The sequence below is a fragment of the Pteronotus mesoamericanus genome, unplaced genomic scaffold, assembly GCF_021234165.1.
Source record: "Pteronotus mesoamericanus isolate MK-2021 breed Mesoamerican mustached bat unplaced genomic scaffold, CSHL_Meso_final contig_37, whole genome shotgun sequence".
NCBI classification, from domain to species: Eukaryota; Metazoa; Chordata; class Mammalia; order Chiroptera; family Mormoopidae; genus Pteronotus; species Pteronotus mesoamericanus.
This window is the reverse complement of record NW_026555144.1, coordinates 3,213,725-3,240,210: the sequence shown is the minus strand read 5'-3', so window position 1 is coordinate 3,240,210 and position 26,486 is coordinate 3,213,725. Positions and strand designations below refer to the sequence as shown.

Sequence of the window (26,486 nt, the reverse complement as noted above, 5' to 3'; positions counted from 1 at the left end):
TTAAGCACTATGCTAAATCCCTCTTTTGATTCACTATAATTAAAATGTTCACGGGCCTGAATATATATGGAATTCTGAATGTGAGGAAGTAAACGTCTTGTAAACCTCTGTTACAAGAGGAGCACCATTATTACAAGTGATGTCGTCAAACTTGTTTCTGAGCATTCTGGCTGCATTGGTGGATTGACCAGAGGCTCCGCTGGAAACAGCAGGTAGGCCGGATAATATGTCCTTGGAGGCAGAAGCATGGCTAACCAGGATACATTTGAGAGAAACTGGAGGCGCCAGGATTTGGTGATACCGAATCAAAGAGTCAGGAAGTCAAAGGTGATTCCTCGGTTTATGAGCTGAATATTTTGGGCGTTGCCTTTAACTTCTAAAAGAAATTCAAGAGAAATACTTGAACGATTTACAAGATACCGGGTTACTCAATAGGTACTTTTCCTTTCCCTTTCTTTAGTTCTGCGTTACTACAATTCCCAGAGCTCCGCACTCCACCACAATCTCCTTCGAGTCGGCCGCGCAGAGTTCTGGGACTTGAAGTCCGCGGTCTATTTACCCAAGTTAGAGATAAGGGCCTGTGGAAACATGAAGAGGTAAGGTCTCGTCTGAGAGCAGGCGACGACGGGAGCTCTGTTTTACCTTTTAACTTAAAATGGCTTTTATTGTTTTGTGTTTGGGGTATGTCACATTCTCGGGGTGCGGTTTCGTGGGGGGAGAGAAGACAAAAGAGGATGAAGGGGAGACAGGCTAGGCGGGCCTGCAGGGCGAAGTTGAGGGAGGGCCGCCGCGGCTGCGGGTTCCCATAGGAATGCCCGTCCAGCCCAGGTATCTAAGCCACGGCGCGGGCGCCGGGAGCCGGACGGACGCTGTGGCTTTTTCCTATTGCACATGGAACCCCTCAGGTAAAGGTTCTTGGCCGCCTGATGTCTAGCGCCTGAGAAACCCAGGCCAGCTCCAACCCTGTACCTCCACCCTATTCTCACAAAGGGGACCAGGGTGGGCCCTTTATTTGTAGTATTTGTGTATGAAAGAAGAGTTGCTAGGGCCCCGCGGGCAAGTAGCGTTTTCAAATCTTAAAGTAAGTCATACTTTGTTTCTGCAAATTTAGAAGGGAAGTACAAAACCGGTTCAGGGTCAGGAAAAGGAAGGCATTGCTATGAGCAGTTCCCCCTACTGGTTTTCCAGGAAATGGCAGCTTTAACTTGGCGGGTCATTGTTAAAAGCCTGAGCTTTTCAATTAGCACACAAGCCTTTTTAAAGGATCCTCATTAAATGAGTTTTGTATTCATTCTTAAAGGAAGATAATTGCTCTGACATAGGGCGGTGTATTTAAAATTCTTACTGTTACTGTGCTCTCCTACAGTGTCATTTTCTTCATCTTTTAAAAAACTGGTTCTGATTTACCCTGCCTCAAAATGACTTTTTAAAAAATATTTCTTATCATATATCTCATACATGCAAAATAATGTATATATAAACTTTAAAGAAGAATACTAGACTCATACCCACTGCAAGCTTTAGAGCTGGAATAGTACCAGTACCTTAGAAGTCCCTTGTGTGCCCCATGCCATTGCTTCTCTCTCCGTCCTGAGGGGACCACTATCCAGAATTTTGTGCTGACCATTCTTTTGCTTTAAAAAAAGTAGTATTACCACCGAGGAATTTATCCCTAAACAAAATGTTGCTCCTTTTATCCATATTTAACTTTATATCAATCGACACATATTGTATACGTTTTTCTGTGACTTGCTCTTTTTTACTCAACATTTCTTTTTGGGATGCATGTGTACTGATATATTTAGCTATGATTTATTCATTTCAAAGCCACTTTAAACTGAGTAAGAACTTTGTGAATTCTAAGTAACAAATAAAAATTAAGATATTTAAAAGGAATTTTTTAAAAACCCTGGGCCTAAGTATATTTTAACATATCCCAAAATAGGTATGTCTTTCTAGAGCATGACATTTTTCTTTTAAAGATTGTAAGGGAGAGAAACATCAATGTGCAGTTGCCTCTCCTGCGCCCCCTACTGGAGGCCTGGCCTGCAACCCAGGCATGTGACCTGACTGGGAATCCTAACCGGGACCCTTTGGTTCGCAGGCCAGTGCTCAAACCTCTTCCCTCCCCTCCCCTCTCTGCCACTCCCCTCTCTGCCAGGCACATGGACACAACAGCCAGGGCTGAAAATCTTGCTTATAATCATGAGGCATACTGTCCCTAGGCCCCAGTAATAAAGGGTTATTTTATAAGGAAAGTATGTTAATATTTATTTTCCTCATGGAGTTAGCTCAATCTTTTTGTCTTTTATAATCTGTTGCCTATTTAAATGGTTCTTTTATTTCATTATACTCTAATAAGTGTTTTCAGTTGTTTACAGTGAGTTGGCTCATGTTAGCATTACCTAGATTTCTACACTGCAGTACCTAGTCTATAAAATGTTAAGACCCTTTCACATTTGTTTTGACACTTTTTCCTTTGGAGATCTCCTCTTTCACAGCTCTAGATCCTGACACTACTAATGACTTGGTATTTCCACGTTCAGCCTGAGACTTATCTGTGCAACAATTCTCTCATATCTCACTTTCCTTTTAGCCAATATCACTTATACTGTCACCTCGGACTCAATATGTTTTTTAATATTTCCTGGAACTTCATGATGGTGTTTCAATTGTAATAGGTAGCTCTCTCAACATGGCTAAAACAATACTGATGTTCCCTTTCCAAACCATTTATTTCATGTGGAGCTCCCTCTTTCTTTCATTGCTACCATAGTTCTCTCAGTTTCACAGCTTGAAATCTTGGACTTATCTTTTACTTCTCTTTGACCCCTACCTTCAAAAGGCCTCTCTCATCTATCTCTTCATTTATGACCACTATTAGCACTTCAGTTTGGACTTTCATCACCTTATCCTTGATAAATTGAATAGTTTTCTAGTTAGTTTTTCTGATTTCTTTCCTACTAATCCATAAGGCATGTTATGACCACATTCTTTTTCCTAAACCATCACTTGTACCATGTCGCTTAACTACCTAATAAATTACTTTCTAATACCTATAAATTAAGGCCCAGACCCTTTAGTTGGAGTATTTAAGGTCATTCACAATCTGAATCTAATTACTCCTCCAATGCCAGCTAAATTGCACTTGGCATTATCCCCCAGAACATCTCCTCATACTTGTTCTCTGTCTTCTTTCCTTCATTTACCCTCCTAGCACCTAATTATATCTTTCTTCTGTGAACTCCTGTTAATTTGGCATATACTTCTTTGTATTGTCATTCTTCACCCTTCCTGTCCTCTTCCCTCCCCTCCCCTCCCCTCCCTTCTCCTTTCTCCTACTCTCCTCTCTTCCAGGCACACGGACACAACACATACACACATATATGGTCCCTCCCCATAAATAAGTTGGGAACTCCTTGAGGATAGTGCGTATGTCTTGAAAATACTTTCGAGTCCATTGGTACCTTACAATGTGCTATGTGTAAGTAGGTATTTAATAAATGTTTGCAGAATGAATAATAAAGGGCAATGAATTGTTAGAGAAGGGTCTTTGAACAAATGAGATCACTAAAAGTAGATAATATAGGTAAAGAATATATTTTGAGATTTCACTATCTCTTCTACTTTCTGTATCTATCCCTGCATCTATCTACTTCAGGGTAAACAGCTGTGTGAAGAGTGATGAGCATGTCCTGGAAGAGTTGGAAACAGAAGGGGAGAGGCAGCTGAAAAGCCTCCTTCAGCATCAACTTGACACCTCTGTCTCCATTGAGGAGTACGTATTGATTTTGCAAACAAGTGGAATGTCACAGACTCTCACCTCCAGGTGATATCTTCTAAAACCTGGGTGGACCACTCCTCCCCTACCCCCCTTTCTTTGGCGAACATCTACATATTAGGCAGGGTTTTGCTTCTGTGCCTCTTCCTCTACAAATCCTCCCAAATTCCACTAAGTACCTTTCCTGTGTCTTCCTCTAACACACATAGCACTTACAACCCAATATTATCATTGTTTGTTTACTTGCTTCTCCCTCTACTGTTTTTCCACAGAAGCAGAAACCATTTTTTAATCTTTTTTCACTCTTAAATCCTCAGTACCCAGCACAGTGTCTGATGTATAGTAGGTACCCAATAAATAAATATTTGACTCAGTTATTTATTAGTCCTGGATGAGGGGACTATTGGTGGAATTCCATATTGTTGCAATGGTACTTCAGTCTAGAAACAGGGCATGAGAACAAGTTGCCTGTGAGTTTCATCATGCCTCTTTAAATGGTGAGCCCCATTTCTGTGAATTGTGGTAACCTGAAGATGTTCTTACTCTTTTCCTTCTTGGTTTGCAGATGTGTATCTAAGAAGGAGAGCTTTGCTCCTGGTACTATGTACAAGCCCTTTGGGAAGGAAGCAGCTGGGACTATGACTTTGTCCCAGTTCCAAACTCTACATGAGAAGGACCAGGAAACTGCTTCTCTCAGGGAACTAGGGCTCAATGAAACAGAAATCTTGATATGGAAGAGCCATGTTTCAGGTGAAAAGGTGAGTGGAGCAATTTTGTTTTGGACAATAAAGAGTAATATCTCTGCATTTGGCACTGAAAACCTTTTTATTTTTAGTTATCTCATATCTGAGTTTTATGTCTGAATCTTCTTTAGTTTCTAGGACAGGGACCTAGGGAAAAGAGAAGCTATTCCTTGACTTATTAGCTACCACATTGATAAATGCTCATTTCTGGGCTATGATCATCTTTCTTGAGGCATCAGACCATCCCTTTCAGGGTGTGTCCTCTATGATGTATGCCCTCTCCTTTCTCTGGTTTCAGAGGACGAGACTGAGGGCAACCCCTGAAGCAATACAGAACTGTCTTCAAGATATTGAAGAAAGGATCTCAGAGCGTCAGCGCATCCTTTGCCTGCCACAGAGATTTGCAAAGAGCAAACAGCTGACCCGGCGAGAAATGGAAATAGAAAAGTCTTTATTTCAGGGAGCTGATCGTCACTCCTTCCTTAGGGCCCTTTATTACCAAGGTATGTGATCTCCACTAACTTTGATATGTTCTTTCACTGAGAGAGAGATTCACCCTCAGGGCATTATATATGAAGAGTTAGCGAAGGGGGTAGAAGAAAGACAACCTATCACTACTCTTGAAAAATGTGTAGTCATGTATTTAATTGCTGCCTGTAGACATGTGAATAAAATACTGAGGGAGCACAGAACATAGAACATCTAAGTCTAGCTGGAGGAGTCAGGAATTGACAATTGTACTAAGTCTTGATGGATTAATGGGCATTTGTCAGGTTAACAAGGGAAAGAGGGAATTACCAGTAACAGGTGAATAGGAACAGGCTTGTAAAAGGACCTGGTATGTCTGGAGAACAATGAAAAGTTCAGTGTGGCAGGCAGTATAAGGCTTGGTAGGGAATTACAGGAGATGACACTGGAAAGGTAAGTGAGACTAGACTGTAAAAGGTCTTTGCACTAAACTGTAAATTCACACAAAATATATAGAGTGATGGTCTTTGTCTTAACCAGAAAGTATGAGTTTAATAGATAAGCTTTGCTAGGCACTGGGGAAAGTGCACAGAAGTTTAAGAAATGGTTCCTGGCTTTGCACCAATTACAGTCTGATTTGAGAGAAACATGACATTTTAGTAACAATGCTAGGTACGGTTGTTAAGTGCTGTAGGAGTTCAGAGGAGGGAAAGGCTACTATGCATTGGCATGACTCAAGAAGGCCTCTCAGAGGAGGTAAGATTTAAATGTTCTTTTAATACTACCTATTGTTTAGGAAGCAGAGGGAAAAGCATTTCAGTTGCAGCAGATGTTGTCAGCACTATGGTGTATTCAGGGGTGTTGTGATAGACAAGGTAAATAAAATATTTTACCTTTCTTTGGTGAGCAGTATAGGCCTGTACAAAGTAATTCAGTTAGTTTGGATATGGTTAAAGGTTTTTAAGCCAGGAGTAACATGAGAAAAACAGTGTTTGAAAATGACTACTCTGGTGACCAAGAACTACAGGGTGGCGCAAAAGTAGGTTTACAGTTATTTTTATGGAAAATAATACAATAATTAATAAATAGTAATACAAGAATAAACTACGTGTTTCTCATACTCACAACTGTAAACCTACTTTTGCCCCACCCTGTATGATGAGAGAAAGGAAGAAATGGGAGCAGGGGAAATGATTTAGGAGGTAATACAGTCATTTAGGCATGAAGATATGGACTGGAATGATGGTAATGGAATTAGAAAGAGAAGTAGGTATGGTTGTAAGAGACATTACACAGGAAGAATTGGTAAAACTTGTTGCATGAGACCTAAAGGAGGGTCAGTGGAGAGGAATGTGTCAAAGGCAATCCAGATATTTCAAGGCTGTGTGACTTAATAGTTGTCAACATTAAGAAAGTTTTATGGGGAAATTTTGAGGAAAATGATGAGTTTGATTTTTGAACATGTTGAATTTTTGAGAATGGCAGGATCATTAAACGCAGATATTGAGGAGGCAGTTCGAAATGCAACAGTTGAAGCTCAGGAGAGAGGTCAGAACTAGATCTACAGAATTGGGAATCATCTATGCTTAGATGAGAGGTAAAGCCATGAGAATGAATGAATGATTTGTTAGAGACCATAGACCTGGAAGAGCAGTGGTGAAGGAAGGAAAAGAACAAATGAACAGGCTTTTGTAGAGAAACATAGCACACTGATTAAGACCATGGGTTCTGCAGGCAGACTCCTGGGAAATTTCTGGTTCCCCACTTACTAGCTATAAGATTTTGGGCAAGTTACCACTCTATGCTTCAGTTCTTCATTTGTAAAATGAGAATATATTAATAGTAGCTATATAGTAGAATTGTTAGGAGGGTTGAGGTAATACGTGTAAATCACTTAAGAGTAGTGCCTAGTATTTGGGGGGGGGTGGGTGGTGTATGAATCTGTTCTGTTTCCTATCTTTGAAACTCCTTGCTTTAAACCTTCACAGCATACCACAAAAAGACAAGTGCAGACAAGTACATGACCTCAATGAAGAGGAAGATAAAATTAGGCACAAAAGGCAAGTCGAGAGTTTTCTTACAGTGTTAGATTTAGGAATGTAACCTAGGGTCCCAGACTTCTAAGTTGAGTGCTATTTAATTCCATATCCAGTATATGACAATGTTTAATAGGAAATGATCCAGAGGGAGCATATTATCCTGATACAGAATATTAAAGAAAGGAGCTAGTAGAAGTTGTAAAACTTTTACATTTAGTGTTGTTGATTTTTTTCTTTATACCTTTAAGTTTATTGTACCAGGCATAAAACAGCCTTAATGTTTTTGAGATCCTATTTCACAAGTAATTTTGAATATTTTTATTAATCAGTAAAATAAAACTATTGATGATAATGATGATATAATAGCTAATATTTTCTTTTATTTTTGAAATGAACTTACAATAAAATTGCCTGATTTTTTTATGGTGTACAATTCTGTGAATTGTAAATCATGTAAGTTGTGTAAATTCATGTAATCACCACCACAGTCAGGATAGAGAACAGCTCCATCACCTTAAAACTTCCTCATACTGTCCATTGATAGTCACTCCCAACTGCACCCATAATCTCTGGCAATCACTGATCTGTTTTCCATCACTGTAGTTTTATCTTTTATACAATGTCATAGAAATGGAATCACATGATATGTAATATTTTGAGAGTGGCCTCTTTCATTCAGCATAATGCCTTTGAGATTCATCTAAGCTGTGTGTACCAAATAGTTCATTCGTTTTGCTAAGTAATGTTCCATTGTATGGATGTTCCAAAGTTTGTTTATCCATTCACACACTGATGTGTATTTGAGCTATTTTCAGGTTATAGTGATTATGAATAATACTGATATGAACATTCTTGTACAGGTTTTTGTGTGAACATAAAATTTTTATTTCTCTAAGGTAAATATCTAAGAGTGGGATTACTGGGTCATATGGTAAGTGTTTGTTTAACTTCATAAGAAACTGCTAAACCATTTTCCAGAGTGGCTGAACCATTTTACATTCCCACCAGCAATGTATGAGATTACCAGTTGCTCAACATCTTTGACAGCCATTTGGTATTGTTGGTATTTTAGTTATTCAATTAGCTGTGAAGTGGTATTTCATTGTAGTTTTAATTTGCATTTTCTTAGTGGCTAATGATGTTGAACATCTTTTTATATGCTATTTGCCATCCTTATATCCTGTTTGCTAAAGTGTCCAAGTCTTTTACTCTTTTTTAATTGGGTTGTTTATTTTCTTCCTGATGACTTTCGAGAGTTCTTTGTTCTAACCACAGTTCTTTGTTGGATATCTGATTTGCAAATATTTATCCCAGGTGTATAGCTTGTCTTTTCATTCTTTTAACTCTGTCTTTTGCAGAGCAAATTTTTTATTGTGGTAGAATATATCTAACTAAAAGTGATCATTTTAACCATTTTGAAGTGTTCAGTTGTATGGCATTAAGTATATTCACATTGTTGTACAATCATTACCACCATCCATCTACACAACTTTTTCATCTCCCCAACCTGAAACCCTGTACCAATTAAACAGTAACTCCCCATTCCCCCCCCTTCCTCTTCATCCCTGACATCCACCATTTTACTTTCCATCTCTATGAATTTGACTCTAGGTGCCTCATGTAAGTGGGATCATATAGTATTTGTTCTTTTGTGTTTGGCTTATTTCACTTAGCAGAATATCCTCAAGGTTATCCATGTTGTAGCATGTGTTAGAATTTCCTTCCTTTTTGAAAAAATATATTTCTTTACTTTTAGAGAGGGTGAAGGCAGGGAGAAAGAGGGAGAAAAACATCGATGTGAGGGAGAAACATCCATCTGTTGCTTCTCGTACGTGCTACTGAACCCGCAATCCAGGCGTGTGCCCTGACCAGGAATCAGACTGGCAACCTTTAGCTTTGCAGGATGACACCCAACCAACTGGGCCACATCGCTCAGGGCAAATCCTTTTGAAGTCTGAATAATATTCCATTGTATAGATACATCCCGTTTTTAAAATCCATTCATCTGTCAATAGACCTTTGTATTGCTTTTACCTTTCAACTACTGTGAATAATACTGCTATGAACCTGGATGTACAAGTATCTGTTTGAGCCCCTGCTTTCAATTCTTTTTGGTATATACTCAGAAGTAGTATCATATGGTAATTCTGTGTTTAATCTTTTGAGTAAACACTGTACTGGTTTCCATAGAGGCTGTACCATTTTACATACCCACCAGCAATGCACAAGAACTCCAACTTCTCCATACCATTGCCAACACTTATTTTCTTCTATTATTTTTTTTACAATAGCCATCCTAATGGTTGTGAAGTGGTATTTCCTTTTAGTTTTGATTTGCATTTCCCTAGTGACTAATGTTGTTGAACATCTTTTCATGTGGTTTTTGGCCATTTGTATATCTTTGGAGAAATGTCTATGTAAGTCCTTTGCTATTTTTTAAATGGGTTGTTTGTTTAGTTGTTGAGTTGTAGGAGTTCTTTATATATTCTGGATATTGATCCCTTATCAGATATATGTTTTGCCAGTATTTTCTCACATTCTTTAGGTTGTCTTCTCACTCTATTGATAGTGTCCTTTGATGCACAGAAGATTTATTTTTGATGAAGTCCAGTTTCTCAATTTTTTCTTTTGTTACCAGTGTTTTTGCTGTCATGTCCAATAAATCACTACCAAATCTAATGTCATAAGGCTTTTCTCCTATATTATCTTCTGAGAGTTTTATAGTTTTAGCTCTTACATTTAAGTCTTTAGTCCATTTTGAGTTACTTATTGTATATGGTATAAAGCTCCAACTTCATTTTTTAAATGTTAGTATTTAGTTTTTCCAGTACTACTTGTTGAAAAGACTGTCCTTCCCCATTGAATGGACTTAACATCCTCCCTGAGAATAATTTGACCATTAATATGAGAGGTCCTCCATTCTGTTCCATTGGTATACTTGTATATGTCTGTTTTTATGCTAGTGCCACACTGTTTTAATTATTGTAGATTTGTAGTAAGTTTCAAAATCAGTGAGCGTAAGACCTTCACCTTTGTTCTTTTTCAAGATTGTTTTCTCTATTTGTGGTCCTTGAAATAACATAATAAGTGTTGGATGGCTTTTCCTATTTCTGTAAAAGTTGTCATTGGGATTTTGATAGAGATTTTACTGAACTTGGAGATCACTTAGGGTAATATTAACATCTAAATAATATTAAGTCTTCAATCCATGAACATGGGATGTCTTTCCATTTATTTGTTCCTTTTTCTTTCAGCAACATTTTGTAGTTTTCAGTGTACAAGTTTTTTGCCTCAGAGCAAATGTTTTAAACTTTGATACAATCCAGTTTCTTATTTTTTTCTTTCATGGATCATGATTTGTTTTTTTTTCATATCTAAGAACCCTTTGTCTAATACCAGATTATGAAAAAGATTTTTTCCTTTGTCTCCTTCTATCAGTTTTATAGTTGTATATTTTACATTTAGATCTGTGATCCGTTTTGACCTGATGTCTATATAAAGTGTGAGGTTTAGGTTGAGGTTCATTTCTTTTCCTATGAATATCTAATTATTCCAACATTAATTGTTCAAAAGAGCATTCTTTCTCCATTTACTTGCTTTTGCATTATTGCCTGAAATCAATTAGTCATATAGTTATGTTAATAGTGAGCATCGTAATTAATGGTGAAAGGTTTAAAAATTTCCTCCAATATCAGGAATAAGACAAGGATGTCCACTCTTACCACTTTCATTCACATTAGAATAAAATTAAAAGTCAATGATAGAAGGACATTAAGAAATTTACGTATATGTGGAAATTAAATAACACTCTACTGAATAACCAGTGTATCAAAAAAAATCACAAGGGAAATTAGAAAATACTTTGAGATGAATAAAAACAAAACTTAACCCTGGCTGGTGTGGCTGAGCGGATTGAGCACCAGCCTGTGAAGCAAAGGGCCACTGATTTGATTCCCAGTGTAGGGCACATGCCTGGGTTGTGGCCCAGGTCTGCAGTAGGGGGCACGTGAAATGCAACCACACACTGATGTTTCTCTCCCTCTCTTTCTCCCCCCACCCCGCTTCTCCTCTCTAAAAATAAATAAAGTCTTAAAAAATGTTAAAAAAAAACTCAAAACAGGACATCTTAACTTATGAAATGTAGAAAAAGCATTATTTAAGGGGATATTTAAAGGTGTAAGTGCTCATATTAGTAAAGAAAGATCTCAAATTCATAACCAAAACTTCTACCTTAAGAAACTATCAAAATTTGTTCAAACCTATAGAATGTTCAACACCAAGAGTAAACTGTAATGTAAATTATAGACTGGGTAATTAAAATGTGTCAATGCAGGTGCATTATTTGTAACAAATGTACCACTCTGATAGGAAATATTGACGGTGGAGGAGGCTATGAATATGTGGGGACAGGGTACTGTGTGGGAAATTTCTATACCTTTCTTTCAATTTTGCTGTGAACCTATAACTGATCTAAGAAAATAAAATCTTAATGAAATAAAAATGAAACTATAAAAAGAAGAGCAAACTAAGCCCACATAAAGCTTATGGGAGGAAATAATTAGAGTCAATATAAATGAAATAGAGAATTGAAAATATAGAGAAAATCAACAAACCCAAAGTTGGTTCTTTAGAAAGAGCAACAAAATTCAGAATCCTTTAGCTAGACTTACAAAGGTAAAAAGAAGGAAGACTCAAAATTCTCATACCTTGCTCTACTTTGCTGCTTTTTTTCATTTCATTTCATATCTTTTTTCTATCCTTTTACTTTCAACCTTTTTAAAGCAACTAAACTGTAGACAGCAAATAGTTAGATCATGTTTTCTTATTAACCCATTCTCCAATTCAGTAAAGTGTTTAGTTCATTTATATTTAAGGTATTTAATTGAAGTCAGTTAATAAAGTAGTCTTTATAAAATCTGCCATTTTGATATTTTTGTGTGTATATGTCTTATATCTTTTTTGTTCCTCTCTTACTCCATTTATTCCTTAATGTTAAATGGGTTTTTCCAGTATATCATTTTAATTAACTTGTTTCTTTTACTATTTTGAAAGTTGTTCTTTTAGTAGTTGCCCTGGGGATTATAATTAACATCTTATCTTAAACAAGTTAGTTTTTATTAATACCAACTTCAACAATATTCAAAAACTTTGTTTCTATTTAGGCCTGTTCCCTTTCTCCTTTGTACTGGGTCAGCCAAAAAGTTCTTAAGTTTTTACTGTAAAATAAGACACATTTTTTCATTTTCACCAGTAACTTTATTGCTTTAGGTATTTTGACTATTTTGGCCATCTCCCATGGTGTATAACTGATTGTTTTCAATGTTTCAATTTGATTGCTGTCAACTTCGACTGGTCTGCCTGACTGTGGAGCACCATCCCGCGAGAAATCTGTAGCCTGAAACTTCATATACCATTTTGACATGTTTGATCAGTCACAGCATCTTCTCCACACACTGCACCAATCTTATTTTTTGCATTTCAGTTACGTTTTTACATTTCTTGAAATAATAAAGCATAATAAGCCAAAAAGGTTGCTTATTTTCTTCCACCTTCAATATTAAAATGGCTACACAAAAACTCACCAATTTTGATAAGTTTTTTTAAATGCACACTGTTATGACAGCTGTAACAATACAACCTAACAAAATTGTTTCGAGTGAAGTTAAAGACAACTAAGCGCTACTAGAGCCATCCTACAGAAAAGACCAAAAGAACTCTTTGGCCAACCCGATACTATTATTGTCATACAGATTACCTTTTTATTAATTTTAAGCTCATCAACAGTTTTATGATTATTGCTTTGCGCCTTTATCTTATAAGTCAGATAGGACTAGAAAAAGTTGCCCCCCACCTCTCACCCCCAATCCTACTCTGCTTTGGCTTTGTCCATGGGTCCTTTATACATGTTCCTTGATTTGACCCTTCCCCTTCTTTCCCTCTATACCCCCCTACCCCAACCCCTCTGGTTACTGTCAATTTGTTCTTTATTTCAATGTCTCTGGTTATATTTTGCTTGTTTGTGTGTTTTGTTGATTAGGTTCCACTTGTAGGTGAGATCGTGTGGTATTTGCCTTTCACCGCCTGGCTTATTTCACTTAGCATAATGCTTTCCAGTTCCATTCATGCTGTTGTGAAGGGTAGGAGCTCCTTTTTTCTATCTGCTGCATAGTATTCCATTGTGTGAAGGTACCACAGTTTGGGGATCATTCATTTACAGATGGGCACTTAGGCTGTTTCCAGGACTAAACTATTATAAATTGTGCAACTATAAACATTGGGGTGCATAAGTTCTTCAGAATTGGTGTTTCAGGATTCTTTTGCTATAATCCCAGCACAGGAATTGCTGGATCAAAAGGCAGTTCCATTTTTAGTTTTTTTGAGTGAACACCATAAAGTTTTCCACAGTGGCTGCACCAGTCTGCATTCCCACCAACAGTGCACTAGGGTTCCCTTTTGTCCACAACCTCGCCAGAACTTGTTGTTTGTTGATTTGTTCATGACAACCATTCTGACTGGTGTGAAGTGGTGTCTCATTGTGGTTTTAATTTGCATTTCTCTGATGGCTAGTGATGCCGAGAATCCTTTCACATGTCTCTGGGCCCTGTGTATGTCCTCCTCGGAGAAGTGTCTGTTCAGGTCCTTTGCCCATTTTTTAATGGAATTGTTTGTCTTCCTTGAGTGGAGTTGTGTGAGTTCTTTATATATTTTGGAGATCAAACCCTTGTCCCATGTATTGCTGGAAAATATATTTTCCCATACAGTTTGTTCACTTTTCATTTTGCTGATGTTTTATTTAGCCGTGCAGAAGCTTTTTATTTTGATGAAGTCCCATTTGTTTATTCTTTGCTTTAGGTCCCTTGGTCTAGGGGACATATAGGTGAAAATATTGCTGTATGGGATATCTGAAATTTTCCTGCTTATGTTCTCTAGGACATTTACAGTGTCAAGACTTATATTTGTCTTTTTTCCATCTTGAGTTTATTTTTGTATATGGTATAAGTTGGTGGCTGAGTTTCAGTTTCTTGCATGTAGCTGTCCAGCTCTACCAACACCATTTGTCAAAGAAGCTATTTTTACTCCATTTTATGCTTCTGCTCCCTTTGTCAAATATTAATTTACCATAGAGACATGGGTTTATTTCTGGTCTCTCATCTGTTCCATTGATTTATGTGTCTGTTCTTATGCCAGTACTATACTGTTTTGATTACAGTGGTCTTATAGTATTGTTTGATGTCAGGTATTGAGATCCCTTCAACTTTGTCCTTCTTTCTCAAAATTGTTGTGGCTATTTGGGGTTGTTTATGGTTCCATATGCATTTTTGGAATGTTTGTCCTATATCTGTGATGTATTTCATTGGTGTTATAATAGGGATTGCTTTGAATCCATGAATTGGTTTGGGTAGTATGGACGTTTTGATGATATTAATTCTTCCAATCCATGAACATTATATATGCTTCCATTTATTTGTGTCTTCCTTAATTTCTTCAGTGTTGTGTAGTTTTCTGAGTACAGACAGGTCTTTTACCTCTTTGGTTAGGTTTATTCCTAGGTACTTTATTTTTTTTTGTTGCTATAGCAAATGGGTTTTTTTTTTTCCTGATTTCTGTTTCTGATATTTTATTGTTGGTGTGCAAAAATGCCTTCAATTTCTGAATATTGATTTTGTATCCTGCTGCTTTGCCAAATTCACTTGTTAGGTTAAGTGATTTTTTTCGTGGACACCAATAGGGTGTTCTAGGTACACTACCATGTCATTTGCAAACAATGAGAATTTTACTTCCTCCTTTCCAGTTTGGATGTCTTTTTTTTCTTTTTCTCGTGGGATCACTGTGGCTAGGACTTCCAATATTATGTTGAATAGAGGTGGTGAAAGCAGACAACCTTGTCTTGTTCCCGATCTTAGTTGGAAGGCTTTTAGTTTTTGCCCGTTGTGTATGATTTTGGCTGGAGGTTTCTTGTATATGACCTTTATTATTTTGAGGTGTGCTCCCTCTGCTCCTTTTTTGCTGAGTGTTTTTATCATATATGGGTCGTGTACTTTCTCAAATGCTTTTTCACATCTATTGATATGATCATGTGGTTTTTGTCTTTTATATTGCTTATGTGATGATGCATTTATTGATTTGTGTATATTGTACCATCTTTTCATTCCTGGGATGAGCTCCACTTGATCCTGGTGTATTATCTTTTTAATGTATTGCTGGATATCATTTGCCAAATTTTGTTGATGATTTTAGCATCTATGATCATCAGTGATTTTGCCCTGTAGTTTTCTTTCTTTGTTGTGTCTTTATCTGATTTTAGATAGGATAATATTGGCCTAATAAAGGAGTTTGGGAGTCTTCCCTCTTGGGTTTTTTGGTACAGTTTGAGAAGAATTAGGATTAGCTCTTCCCTAAATGTTTGGTAAAATTCTCCTGTGAAGCTGTCTGGTCCAGGGCTTTTGTGTGCTGTGAGTTTTTTGATCACTGCTTCAATTTTACTAACTAGTTTTGGTCCATTCAGTATTTTTCCTTCTCTTGACTCAGTTTTGGAGAATTGTATGTTTCTAGAAATTTGTAAATTTCTCCCAGGATTTCAAATTTCTTGGCATCTAGTTATTTGTAGTGCTTTCTTATGATTCTTCATATTTCTGTTGTATCTATTGTAATTTCTCGTCTTTGGTGTCTGATTTTATTTATTTGGGTACTCTCTCTGTTTTTTCTTGGTGAGTCTGGTTCAAGGCATGTCGATTTTGTTTATCTTTTCAAAGAACCAGCTCCTGGGTTTTATTAATCCTTTGAATTGTGTTTTTAGTCTCTATTTCATTTCATTCTGCTCTGATCTTGATTTTTTCCTTCTGTCCACTCACTCTGGGCTTTGTTGTTGTTGTACCTCTGGTTCTTGTAGATGCAGGGTTAGGTTTTTATTTGAATTAATGATGTTAAGTTCTTTTGAATTAGTCTTTCAGGATTTTTAGGGTATAATCCCAGCAGCAGAACCAGTGGCTCTGAAGACAGTTCCATCTTTAATCTTTTGAGGAAATTCCATACTGTACTCCACAGTGGCTGCACCATCTGGATTCCCACCATCAGTGCACTAGGTTTCCCTTTTCTCCATAGCCTCGCCAGTGCTTGTTGTTTGTTGATTTATTAATGATGGCCATTCTGACAGGTATGAGGTCATATGTCATTGTGGTTTTAATTTGCATCTCTCTGAGGGCTAGTGATGTTGAGCATCTTTGGTTATGTTTGTGGGCTTTCTGTATGTCCTCCTTGGAGAAGTGTCTATTCAGGTCCTATGTCCATTTTTTTTTTAAAAAATTTGTTATTATTTTTTTAAATGTAAAAATGTGTTTATTTACAATACTTGAAAAGTTACCTTTCCTTCAGAAATGTTTTTATGAACAAAATGCCAAAAAAATTACAATAGTAGCTTATGGCAAACCAAAAATATACATCTGATATATACAAACTTTAAAAAGCATAGCACAGGCACTGGGAATACAAATTACCTTTAAAATATTTCCCATGACATAGTTACAACTTAAATTTTAAGACATAAATAATAACATTACCTAATATGTTTACATACTTTAAGTGTCATATTTATTTCTATGAGATAAAAAGAGTTGAAACTATAGATTTCATTGCCTAGCATTTCAACTAGGGAAAGGACCATGTGATTTTTTTTTAAGTACAGCAAGGACTTTGAGTTACTATTTACATCTGACTTTCCTGCATCGTTGAGAACATGCACTGTCACTGCTGAAAGAAAAAGAAACACAGAAGCAAAAATCAAGAGTTTACTTCCTCAAATTATATCAATCCTCAGCAAATTCAAAGCAAGCAATTAGGGAATGCCTTGTATCCTTAGCCTTTTAAACTGATACCTAAGGTTTAGAGAAGAGTTTGTTGTGTATCACAAAAAGTAGTTACATAAATTGATATATTTACTTCTACCCCATTAATTTGTATTTCAAGACAAAGGAAAACAATATAAATCAACAGATCCTTTCACATCAGAAAGGAGTTTATTTACTTTGAAATACCCATATTACCTTTTAAGGTTTTCTTTCTTACTAAACCATTCACAAAGATGATGTTCTGTGTAAAATCTTTGTAAGACCAATCATTGGAAATACAATATTAAAAAAAAAAGACACCTAGAAATTTAATATATCAACAAACTTAAAGTCAATATGGATTTATAGTGCATGTAAAAAGAAGAGAAAAACCTATGTATATTTATTTTCTTCAATATTACTTTTTTTAAATTAATTTTCTTTATTTTTTCAAATACATTGTCTCTGCCTTCCCCCCACCACCTTCCCGAGCCCCCTCCCCCTTTCCCTCCCTCAATCCTTCCCCTTTGGTTTTGTCCATGAGACCTTGCTACACGTTCCCTGACCCTCCCATTCCCTTCCTTTTCCCCGTCCCCCCCCTCCCTCCATCCCTCTTCTCTCTGTTCATTTTTTTTCCTTTCAGTGTTGTTGGTCTTATTTTCCTTCCATTTTTGTATTGTTGGTTAGGGTCCACTTATAGGTGAGATCATATGGTATTTGTCTTTTCCCCCTGTCTTATTTCGCTTAGTATAATGCTCTTGTTCCATCCATGCTGTCGCGAAGTTTAGTAGTTCTTTTTTCTTTCTGCTGCGTAGTATTCCATTGTGTAAATGTACCATGCTTTTTTGATCCAGTCATCTACTGATGGGCATTTAGGTTACTTCCAACACTTGGCTACTGAAAATTGTGCTGCTATGAATACTGGGGTGCATAGGGTCTTTTGAATTGGCGTTTTGGAATTCTTAGGGTATAGTCCCAGGAGAGGAATCATGGGATCAAAAGGCAGTTCCATTTTCAGCTTTTTGAGGAAATGCCACACTGCTTTCCACAATGGCTGCAACAGTCTGCATTCCCACCAACAGTGGACTAGGGTTCCCTTTTCTCCACAGCCTCGCCAGCACCTGTTGTTTGTGGATCTGTTTATGATGACCATTCTGACCGGTGTGAGATGGTACCTCATGGTGGTTTTGATCTGTATTTCTCTGATGGGTAGTGATGCCGAGCATCCTTTCAAATGTCTCTGAGCTCTCTGTATCTCTTCCATGGAAAATCATCGGGCCAGGTCCTTTGCCCATTTTTTGATTGGATCATTTGCCTTCTTGGAGTGGAGTTGAGTGAGTTCTTTATATATTTTGGAGATCAAACCTCTACCTGATGTATCATTAGCGAATATATTTTCCCATTTGGTTGGCTCCCTTTTCATTTTGCTGATGTTTTCTTTTGCCGTGCAGAAGCTTTTTATTTTGATGAGGTTCCACTTGTTTATTCTTTCCTTTATATCCCTTGCTTTAGGAGACATATCAGTGAAAAAACTGCTGCGTGGGATATTTGAGAGTTTCCTGCCAATGTTCTCCTCTAGGACTTTGATGGTGTTGCGACTTCTGTTTAACTCTTTTAGGCATCTTGAGTTTATTTTTGTGTATGGTGTCAGCTGATGATCCAATTTCAATTTTTTGCATGTAGCCGTCCAGCTCTCCCAACACCATTTGTTGAAGAGGCTATTATTGCTCCATTTTGTGCTTCTGCCTCCTTTGTCAAATATTAGTTGCCCATATAGACCTGGGCTTTTTTCTGGACTTTCTATCCTGTTCCACTGGTCTATGAGTCTGTTCTTGTGCCAGTACCAGATTGTTTTGAGTATAATGGCTTTGTAGTAGAGTTTGATGTCCAGTATTGTGATCCCGCCTACTTTGTGTTTCTTCTCAAAATTGCCGCGGGTATTCGCGGTAGTTTATGGTTCCATATAATTTTTGAAATATCTGTTCTATTTCTGTGAAATACGTCATTAGTATCTTAATAGGGATTGCGTAGAATCTATCAATTGCTTTCGGTAGTATGGACATTTTGATGATATCAATTCTACCAATCCATGAGCATGGTATATGCTTCCATTTATTTGTGTCGTCCTTCATTTCTTTCTTCAGTGTTATATAGTTTTCCACGTACAGGTCTTTTACCTCCTTGGTTAAATTTATTCCTAAGTACTTTATTTTTCTTCTTGCTATATCGAATGGTATTTTTGTTTCTGAATTCTTCTTCGTCTATTTCATTGCTGGTGTACAAAAATGCCTTTGATTTCTGAATATTGACTTTGTATCCTGCTCTTTTGTCAAATTCACATATTAGGTTGAGGAGTTTTTTGGTAGAGTCTACAGGATTCTCTATACACACTGTCAGGTCATCTGCAAACAATGATAGCTTTATTTCCTCCTTTCCTATTTGGATGCCTTTTATCTCTTTCTCTTGTCTGACCGCTGTGGCTAGGACTTCCAATACAATGTTGAGAAGAAGCGGTGAGAGTGGACATCATGTCGTGTTCCCGATCTTAGTGGGAAAGCTTTCAGTTTTTGCCCGTTGAGTATGATATTGGCTGTAGGTTTTTCATATATGGCCTTTTTTATGTTGAGGAATGCCCCATTTATTCCCATTTTGCTGAGTGTTTTGATCATAAATGGGTGCTGTACCTTATCAAATGCTTTTTCTGTGTCTATCGAGATGATTATGTGGTTTTGTCTTCCATTTATGTGATGTATTACATTTATTGACTTGCATATATTGAACCATCCCTGCATCCCTGGGATGAATCCCTCTTGATCATGGTGGATAATCTTTTTCATGTATTGCTGGATGCAGTTTGCCAATATTTTGTTGAGGATTTTAGCGTCAAGGTTCATCAGCAATATTGACTTCTAGTTTTCTTTGTTTCTAGGGTCTTTATCTTGTTTTGGGATTAGCGTGATGCTGCCCTCATAAAAAGAGTCTGAGAGTCTTCCCTCCTCTTCGATTTTTTGGAATAGTCTGAGAAGGACATGTGTTAGGTCTTCCTTAAATGGTTTGTAAAATTCTCCTTTGAATCTGTCTGGCCGAGGGCTTTTGTGTGCCGGGAGTTTCTTGATGACGGCTTCAATTTCCCCAGCTGTTATCGGTCTGTTCAAGCTTTCTGTTTCTTCCTCCTTCAGTGCTGGAAGATTATACTTTTCTAGAAGTGTGTCCATTTCATCAAGGTTTTCAAACTTCTTGGCATATAATTGTTCATAGTAGTTTCTGACAATCCTTTGTATTTCTGTGGTATCCGTTGTTATTTCTCCTCTTTCATTTCAGATATTATTTATTTGGGCCCTCTCCCTTTTTTTCTTGATGAGTCTGCTTAAAGGCTTGTCGATTTTATTTATCTTTTCAAAGAACCAGCTTCTGGCTTGGTTGATACTTTGAATTGTTCTTTTCGTCTGTATGTCATTTAGTTCTGTTCTGATCTTCATTATTTCCTTCCTTCTACTTGCTCTGGGATTTCTTTGTTGTTGTTCCTCCAGTTCTTGAAGTTGTAGTGTTAGGTCTTTTATTTGAAATGTTTCTGTCTTTTTTAGGTAAGCCTGTATTGCTATGAACTTCCCTCTCAGGACTGCCTTTGCTGTGTTCCATAGGTTTTGGTCTGTTCTCTGTTCATTTTCATTTGTTTCCTGAAATTTTTAAATTTCTTCTTTTATCTCATTATTGACTCATTCGTTGTTCAATATTCTACTGTTCAGTCTCCATGAGTTTGCAAGTTTTTGAAGTTTCTCTTTGAGGTTGATTTCCAGTTTCAATCCCTTGTGGTCCGAGAAAAAGTTTGGTATTATTTCAATTTTCCTGAATTTGCTGAGGCTTGCTTTGTGTCCTATCATGTGGTCTATCTTTGAAAAACTGCCATAAGCATTTGAAAAGAATGTATATTTTTCTTCTTTGGGATGTAAGGTTCTATATATGTCAGTTAAGTCTATTTGATTCAGTGCATCATTCAGCTCCCCATTATCCTTCTTGATGTTTTCTTTGGAAGATCTGTCCATTTTTGACACGGGGGTGTTGAAATCCCCTACTATCACTGTCTTGCTGTCTATATCTTTTTTGACGTCGTCCTAGATTTTCCTTATAAACTTGGGAGCCCCTCTATTGGGTGCATATTTGTTAATTATGTCTTTTTGATAGATTTTTCCTTTAAATGTTATAAAGTGCCCCTCTGAGTGTCTTTTTATGGCCTTTGTTTTAAAATCTATTTTATCTGATATAATTATTGAAACTCCGGCTTTTTTCTCTTGCCCATTTGCTTGGAATATTTTTTTCCATCCTTTACTTTCAGTCTGTGTAGGTCTCTTGCTCTGAGGTGGGTCTCTTGTAGGCAGCATATGTGTGGGTCATGTTTTCTTATCCATCAGCTATCCTGTGTCTTTTGATTGGGACATTTAATCCATTTACTTTGAGAGTTATTACTGATAGAAACCTATTCATTTTTTTCTCTTTGTACCTGTGTTTTTCTCTTTCTCACTCTTTTCCTTCTTCTTAAACCAGTCACTTTAGCATATCTTGTAGTGCTGGTTTGGTGGAGATTTATTCTTTTAGCCTTCTTTCATCTGGGAAACTCCTTATTTCCCCTTCTATTTTAATTGAGAGCCTTGCTGGGTAGAGCAGCCTAGGGTGTAGGCCATTGCTTTTCCTTATTGGGAATATTTGTTGCCATTCTCTTCTGGCTTGTAGTGTTTCTGTTGAAAAGTCAGCTCCTAGGCCTATCGGGGCCCCCTTGTATGTTACTTTCCTCTTCTCCCTTGCTGCCTTGAGGATTTTCTCTTTTTCTTTGACATTTGTCATTTTAACGTTATATCTTGGAGTGAACCTCCTTGGGTCCCTCTTGAGTGGGGCCCTCTGTGCCTCCTGGATCCATGAGACCCTCTCTCTCCTCAAATTGGGGAAATTTTCCATCATTACTTTTTCATACAGATTCTCTATCCCTTGCTCCTCCTCTTCTCCTTTTGGTATCCCTATTATGCAGATATTATTGCGTTTCAGTGTGTCCTGCATTTCCCTAAATTTCTCTTCATTCTTTTTGAGTCCTTTTACCATTTGTTGTTCTTTCTGAGAGCTTTTTTCTACCTTATCCTCCATCTCACTGATTCGATCCTCGGCTTCATCCAACCTGCTTTGGATTCCTTCTTCTGTGTTCTTCAATTCAGAAATGATATTCTTCATATCCTATTGTGTCTTCTTGATAGTTTCTTTGTCCTTTTCCAGGCTGATGTAGTTTGCTGTAAGATCCTGATAGTTTCTCTGCAGTTTCTCAAAGTTATCTTTGAGCTGGTTGAGCTCATTGAGCTTCCTTAGAACCACTGTTTTGAATTCAGTATCTGATAGTTCCCTTGCCTCTATTTCATTTAGCTCTCTCTGTGGGGATTCCACTTTTCCACTCATTTGGCGGGAGCTTCTTTTTCTTCCCACTTTTGTGAGAGTGTATTAAGTAATTAATTAATTTATTTATTTAATTTTGCTTCTGCTTCAACTCATCTGTCTAGATTTCCTGATTTTGTGAATTAAAGTTCTATAGTACTAGGCGGCTCTTTTTATTCATTTATTCATTCATTTATTCATTCATTTATTTATTTATTTTGCCCCTTTACTTTTCTTTCTGGGCCTGCCTGTGATGATGTCAGTTGTTGACCCTATGTGACCTTGGGTCATTTGTTTGAGCCTTACAGGAGTCTACTGTCTGTCTGACTCCTGCTTTGGGCAACTCTGTGACCCCTTTGGCCCAGGATCCACTATTTCTGCTTACTGCTCTGCACTCGCGGTCTCGCGGGGGTCCATTTACACCTGCTCCTGCCTATCTGCGCACTCCCTCGCAGGCCCTGTAGGCGCCAAACTTCAGGAGTCCTCGCCAGCCCACGCTGGTACACACACACACTCGCCAACCCTCACCAGTCACTTGGCGCGGCGAGTGTGCGCGCCTGCACTGGGTGGTTTTGGGCTGTCTATTGTGTGTTTTTCAGCTTTTCGCTCTTTGGGGGTGTGGTTTGTTACTACGCAGTGGAGACTACGGAAAGGAGAAGGAGTCCGGACTCCCGGTTCCTCTTCCCATTCTTTCCCCAACACCTGTGGCTCCAGTCTCTCCTCAGGGGTCTCTGAGCAGTTCTGTGACCCCTTCGGCCAGGGATCCACTATTTCTGCAGACCACGTTGTAATTGCGGGCCGTCTGGCGCCCTGCTTCTGCCTCTTTGGGGGCGCTTCCTCCAGCACCAAAATGGAGACTACAGAATGGGGAGGGAGTCGGGACTCCCAGGTTCCTCCTCCTGTTCTTTCCCCAATGCCTCCGTCTGTAGTCTCTCCTCAAGGCTCTCTATGCAGCTGTGTGACTCCTTTGGCCAGGAAACTGTTATTTCTTCCAGCTTGTCTGCACTTAGCCCTCCAGCTCACAGGCGCACAAGCTGTGTGCGGAGCGCACAAAAGGCAGGTTAATTGATTCCCTTATGCCTGAGCGAGATGGTAGCTGCAGAGTGGGAGGTGTGTTATCACCGGGGCTCCGCCAGCCACAGTCTCAGTTCTCTTCACAAAGTTTTCCTCACCAATCTTTTCCCAGCCACCAGCCAACTCTGCTGCCGCCTCTACCCTGAGATGAAGGAGGGCGGCTGCCACTGCAAATTTTTGTGTTGGCCCTTTAAATGTCTCTTTGAGTCCCCAGCCGCCTGTCTCTGGCAGAGAGCGCCCCTAAGCTTTTCGGGGTTGCGTTTTGTCTGTGTGTTTTCCTAATTTCAGCTGCTGTAGTCTAGGGGTCCCTGTTTATGGTTCAGACCCTGTTCTTCTCAGGAGGTTCCAACTGGCCGTTTCAATGTCCCTCTGGTGCTGGTGCCCGTGGGCGCCTAGCCCACCCTCTCAAGCCTCCACCACACTTCTCACCCGTTGGGATGTTTGTGAATTGAATCCACTGTCTGTCCGCGGCTCCAAGGCTTCTCTCCCTCTATTGTTCCATTGTTTTCCAGGTGATTTCTCCACTGTTTAGTCGCAATTCCAGTTCGGTCTTGGAAGGAGGTCAGCGTGACTCCCATTCACTCCTTCACCATCTTAGCTCCTCTCTTCAGTATTACTTTTGATTACCAACTTTGTGTCCAAATTCTGAAGGCTAATTTTGTCACATCATATCCTTTGTTTCAGACTAAATCAACATCATCATACTTGGATGCATAGTAAGTTTAGGGGAAAAAAATGATACTTGAGCATTTCTTTATGGTCATCTAATATTAGTTGTAGTTACTAAGAGACAGTAAAATTTAAATCAGTGGCAGGAATAAACAATGTTGGGGAAAAATACTGTTCTGAACCAGAATCTGGCATCTGTGCTCCTGCTCCCTCACGGCTGCTGGGCATTGACACAAAATGCCTTAACATTTTCATGATTAGCTACTGAAATAAGCTTATGAAAACATACTAAGTCAAACTAATAAAATTATTTTAAAAAGGAAAATCTACAAATAGTAAACAGGAACGCTATGAAGGAGTTAAAATAAATGTAATTGATACCATGACAGAACCATTCACTTTTCTTGGAAAACAGAAGGCAGGCAATGCAATTGTACTTCATTGTGAGGCACTTTAGATGCAGCCCGTCGCTCTTGGCCTTCCCTGCAGCAGTGACACCAGGTCCCTGCTGCCCTGCGCAGTGCCCCACTGTCCTGGCTCCAGCCCCCTGTCCTGGCCTAAGCAGGGTCACAGGATCTCACCCTCTCGCTTCTGCTGATCTGCCAGGTACTACCCAGCGCCAGAGTCTGCCAGTTTCAGGACAGGGTTCATAAAGCTGGAGTACTCAGAATTCCCGTTGTCAACCCTGTCTGCACCCATGAAGTCGCTCTTCCACTCCAGCCTGTTGGAGTCATCGGAGGCCACAAAGGCTGTGTGGCTTCTGGCTGCGCCACCTGAGCGCCACCTGGGGGGTGTGTTCCTCTGTCTTAAAGAGCTCCCTCAGGGGGTACATTCGAGTGATGCCTTCTTCATCTTCCCACTCTAGGTCTAAGGATGTGCTGTCATCATTCCCACTAGTCGATTTCGTTTTGGTTGTTAAATCACAGCTGCTTTCTGTGTTTGGTGTCAAAACGGTGGCATCCGACGAGAGTCTACTGCTTCAAAAAACTTCATATTTTGACTTTATATTTCTCAAACAAAATTCAAAGTCTGATCCTGGTCCTGAACTTGGACACTCGGCAATGGCGGGGGCAGCATCCATGCCCTTCGCTGATTCTTCCCTGCTCCTTGCTCTTTTGTTGCATGGCTGCCCTGGCTGCTTCACGCTGGGCAGCGTATGAAGCTGCTTCTAGTATTAACTTCTCTTGTAAGGCTAAATCTTTTTGAATTTTCATATCAGGATCTTTCTGTTTTTCAGAAACAGAATCCATGCCTCTCTCAAGTCAACAATTTCTTTTCAGTAAGAGGCCTGTGACTCCTTCCTTGGCTTTCCCCTTCATCACTTTTTACGAGATTCTCAAACTCTTATAGTTAAATGCTCACCTCTTGAGCATGCTCTAAAATATTTGAACCCTAAGCCGTGAGGCAGCCACCCAGCATGCAGCAGTTGCCCACCCGGGCCACCACCGCCTTTTCCGTCCACTCCAGACCTGGTCTGCAGCTGCATCTGCAGCCCCATCTGCCCCGCCCTGCGACGCAAGGCTGGCTGGCCAGGCAGTGGGAGGGGGGTGCAGCGCGGCTGGAACAAAGGCGGTGTCTACCCATGCGGTGTCGATGGCGGCTGCATGGCACTGCATGGCACCGCATGAGCCTCAGCCCTCAGCCCCGCGCTAGGGGCTGCTTATTTTAGAGAGGGGAAGAGAGAGAGGGGGAAACAGCGATGTGATGGATGTGTGGTTGCATTTCAAGTGCCCCTGCCCCCTGCTGGGGACCTGTCCTCCAACCCAGGCATGTGCCCTGCACTGGGAATTGAACTGGTGACCCTTTGGTTCACAGGCCAGTGCTCAATTCACTCAGCTACACCAACTAGGGCTCTTTGTCCATTTTGTAATTGACTTGTTTGTCTTCCTTGTGTTGAGTCGTTTATATATTTTGGAGATTAAATAAGCCCTTGTCCAATGTATCAGTGCAAATATGTTTTCCTATACGGTCATTTCCTTTTTCTTTTTGATGTGGGTTTCTTTAGCCATGCAGAAGCTTTTTTAAATTGGTGTAGTTCCATTTGTTAATTTTTTTTCTTTTTTTCCCTTGCCACATGAGATTTATCAGCAAAAAAATATTGCTATGTGAGATGCCTATTTTTCCCCTAGGACTTTTATGGTGTCACAACTTATTTTTAAGTCTTTTCTCCATTTTTAGTTTATTCTTGTGCATAGTGTAACTTGGTAGCGTTTATTTATTTATTTATTTATTTGTGTATGTACAACTCCGTTTTGAAGGAACTGTCTTTACTATAATTTTGTGCCCCATTTGTCAAATATTGACAGTAAAGACATGGATTTGTTTCTGGGCTCTCTATTCTTTTCTATTGATTGAGGTATCTGTTCTTATGCCAGTACCAGCCTGTTTTGATTACAGTGGTCTTGTAGTATAGTTTGATATCAGGTATTGTGATCCCTCCAACATTGTTCCTTCTCAAGATTGCTGAGGCTTTTTG

The 26,486-nt window shown here is 38.8% G+C and overlaps 1 protein-coding gene and 1 pseudogene across 2 annotated transcripts in view; one reads left to right on the top strand and one right to left on the bottom strand.

Moving 5' to 3' along the window:
- The first annotated feature begins 539 nt into the window (after positions 1 to 539).
- The window catches only part of RBM41 (RNA binding motif protein 41), a 103,474-nt gene continuing 77,527 nt past the window's right edge, over positions 540 to 26,486 (top strand). Inside the window, exons 1-5 of one of the 2 annotated variants that reach the window (XM_054576922.1) lie at positions 540 to 596; positions 3,662 to 3,778; positions 4,347 to 4,539; positions 4,823 to 5,027; positions 6,981 to 7,052. In XM_054576922.1, coding sequence (XP_054432897.1) covers positions 589 to 596; positions 3,662 to 3,778; positions 4,347 to 4,539; positions 4,823 to 5,027; positions 6,981 to 7,052 — 595 coding nt within the window. In that variant the 5' untranslated portion in view covers positions 540 to 588. The remainder of the gene's footprint in view (positions 597 to 3,661; positions 3,779 to 4,346; positions 4,540 to 4,822; positions 5,028 to 6,980; positions 7,053 to 26,486) is intronic. The other variant, XM_054576923.1, reaches the window with a different exon arrangement.
- LOC129073227 (AP-1 complex-associated regulatory protein-like) lies at positions 24,620 to 25,508 on the bottom strand (annotated as a pseudogene).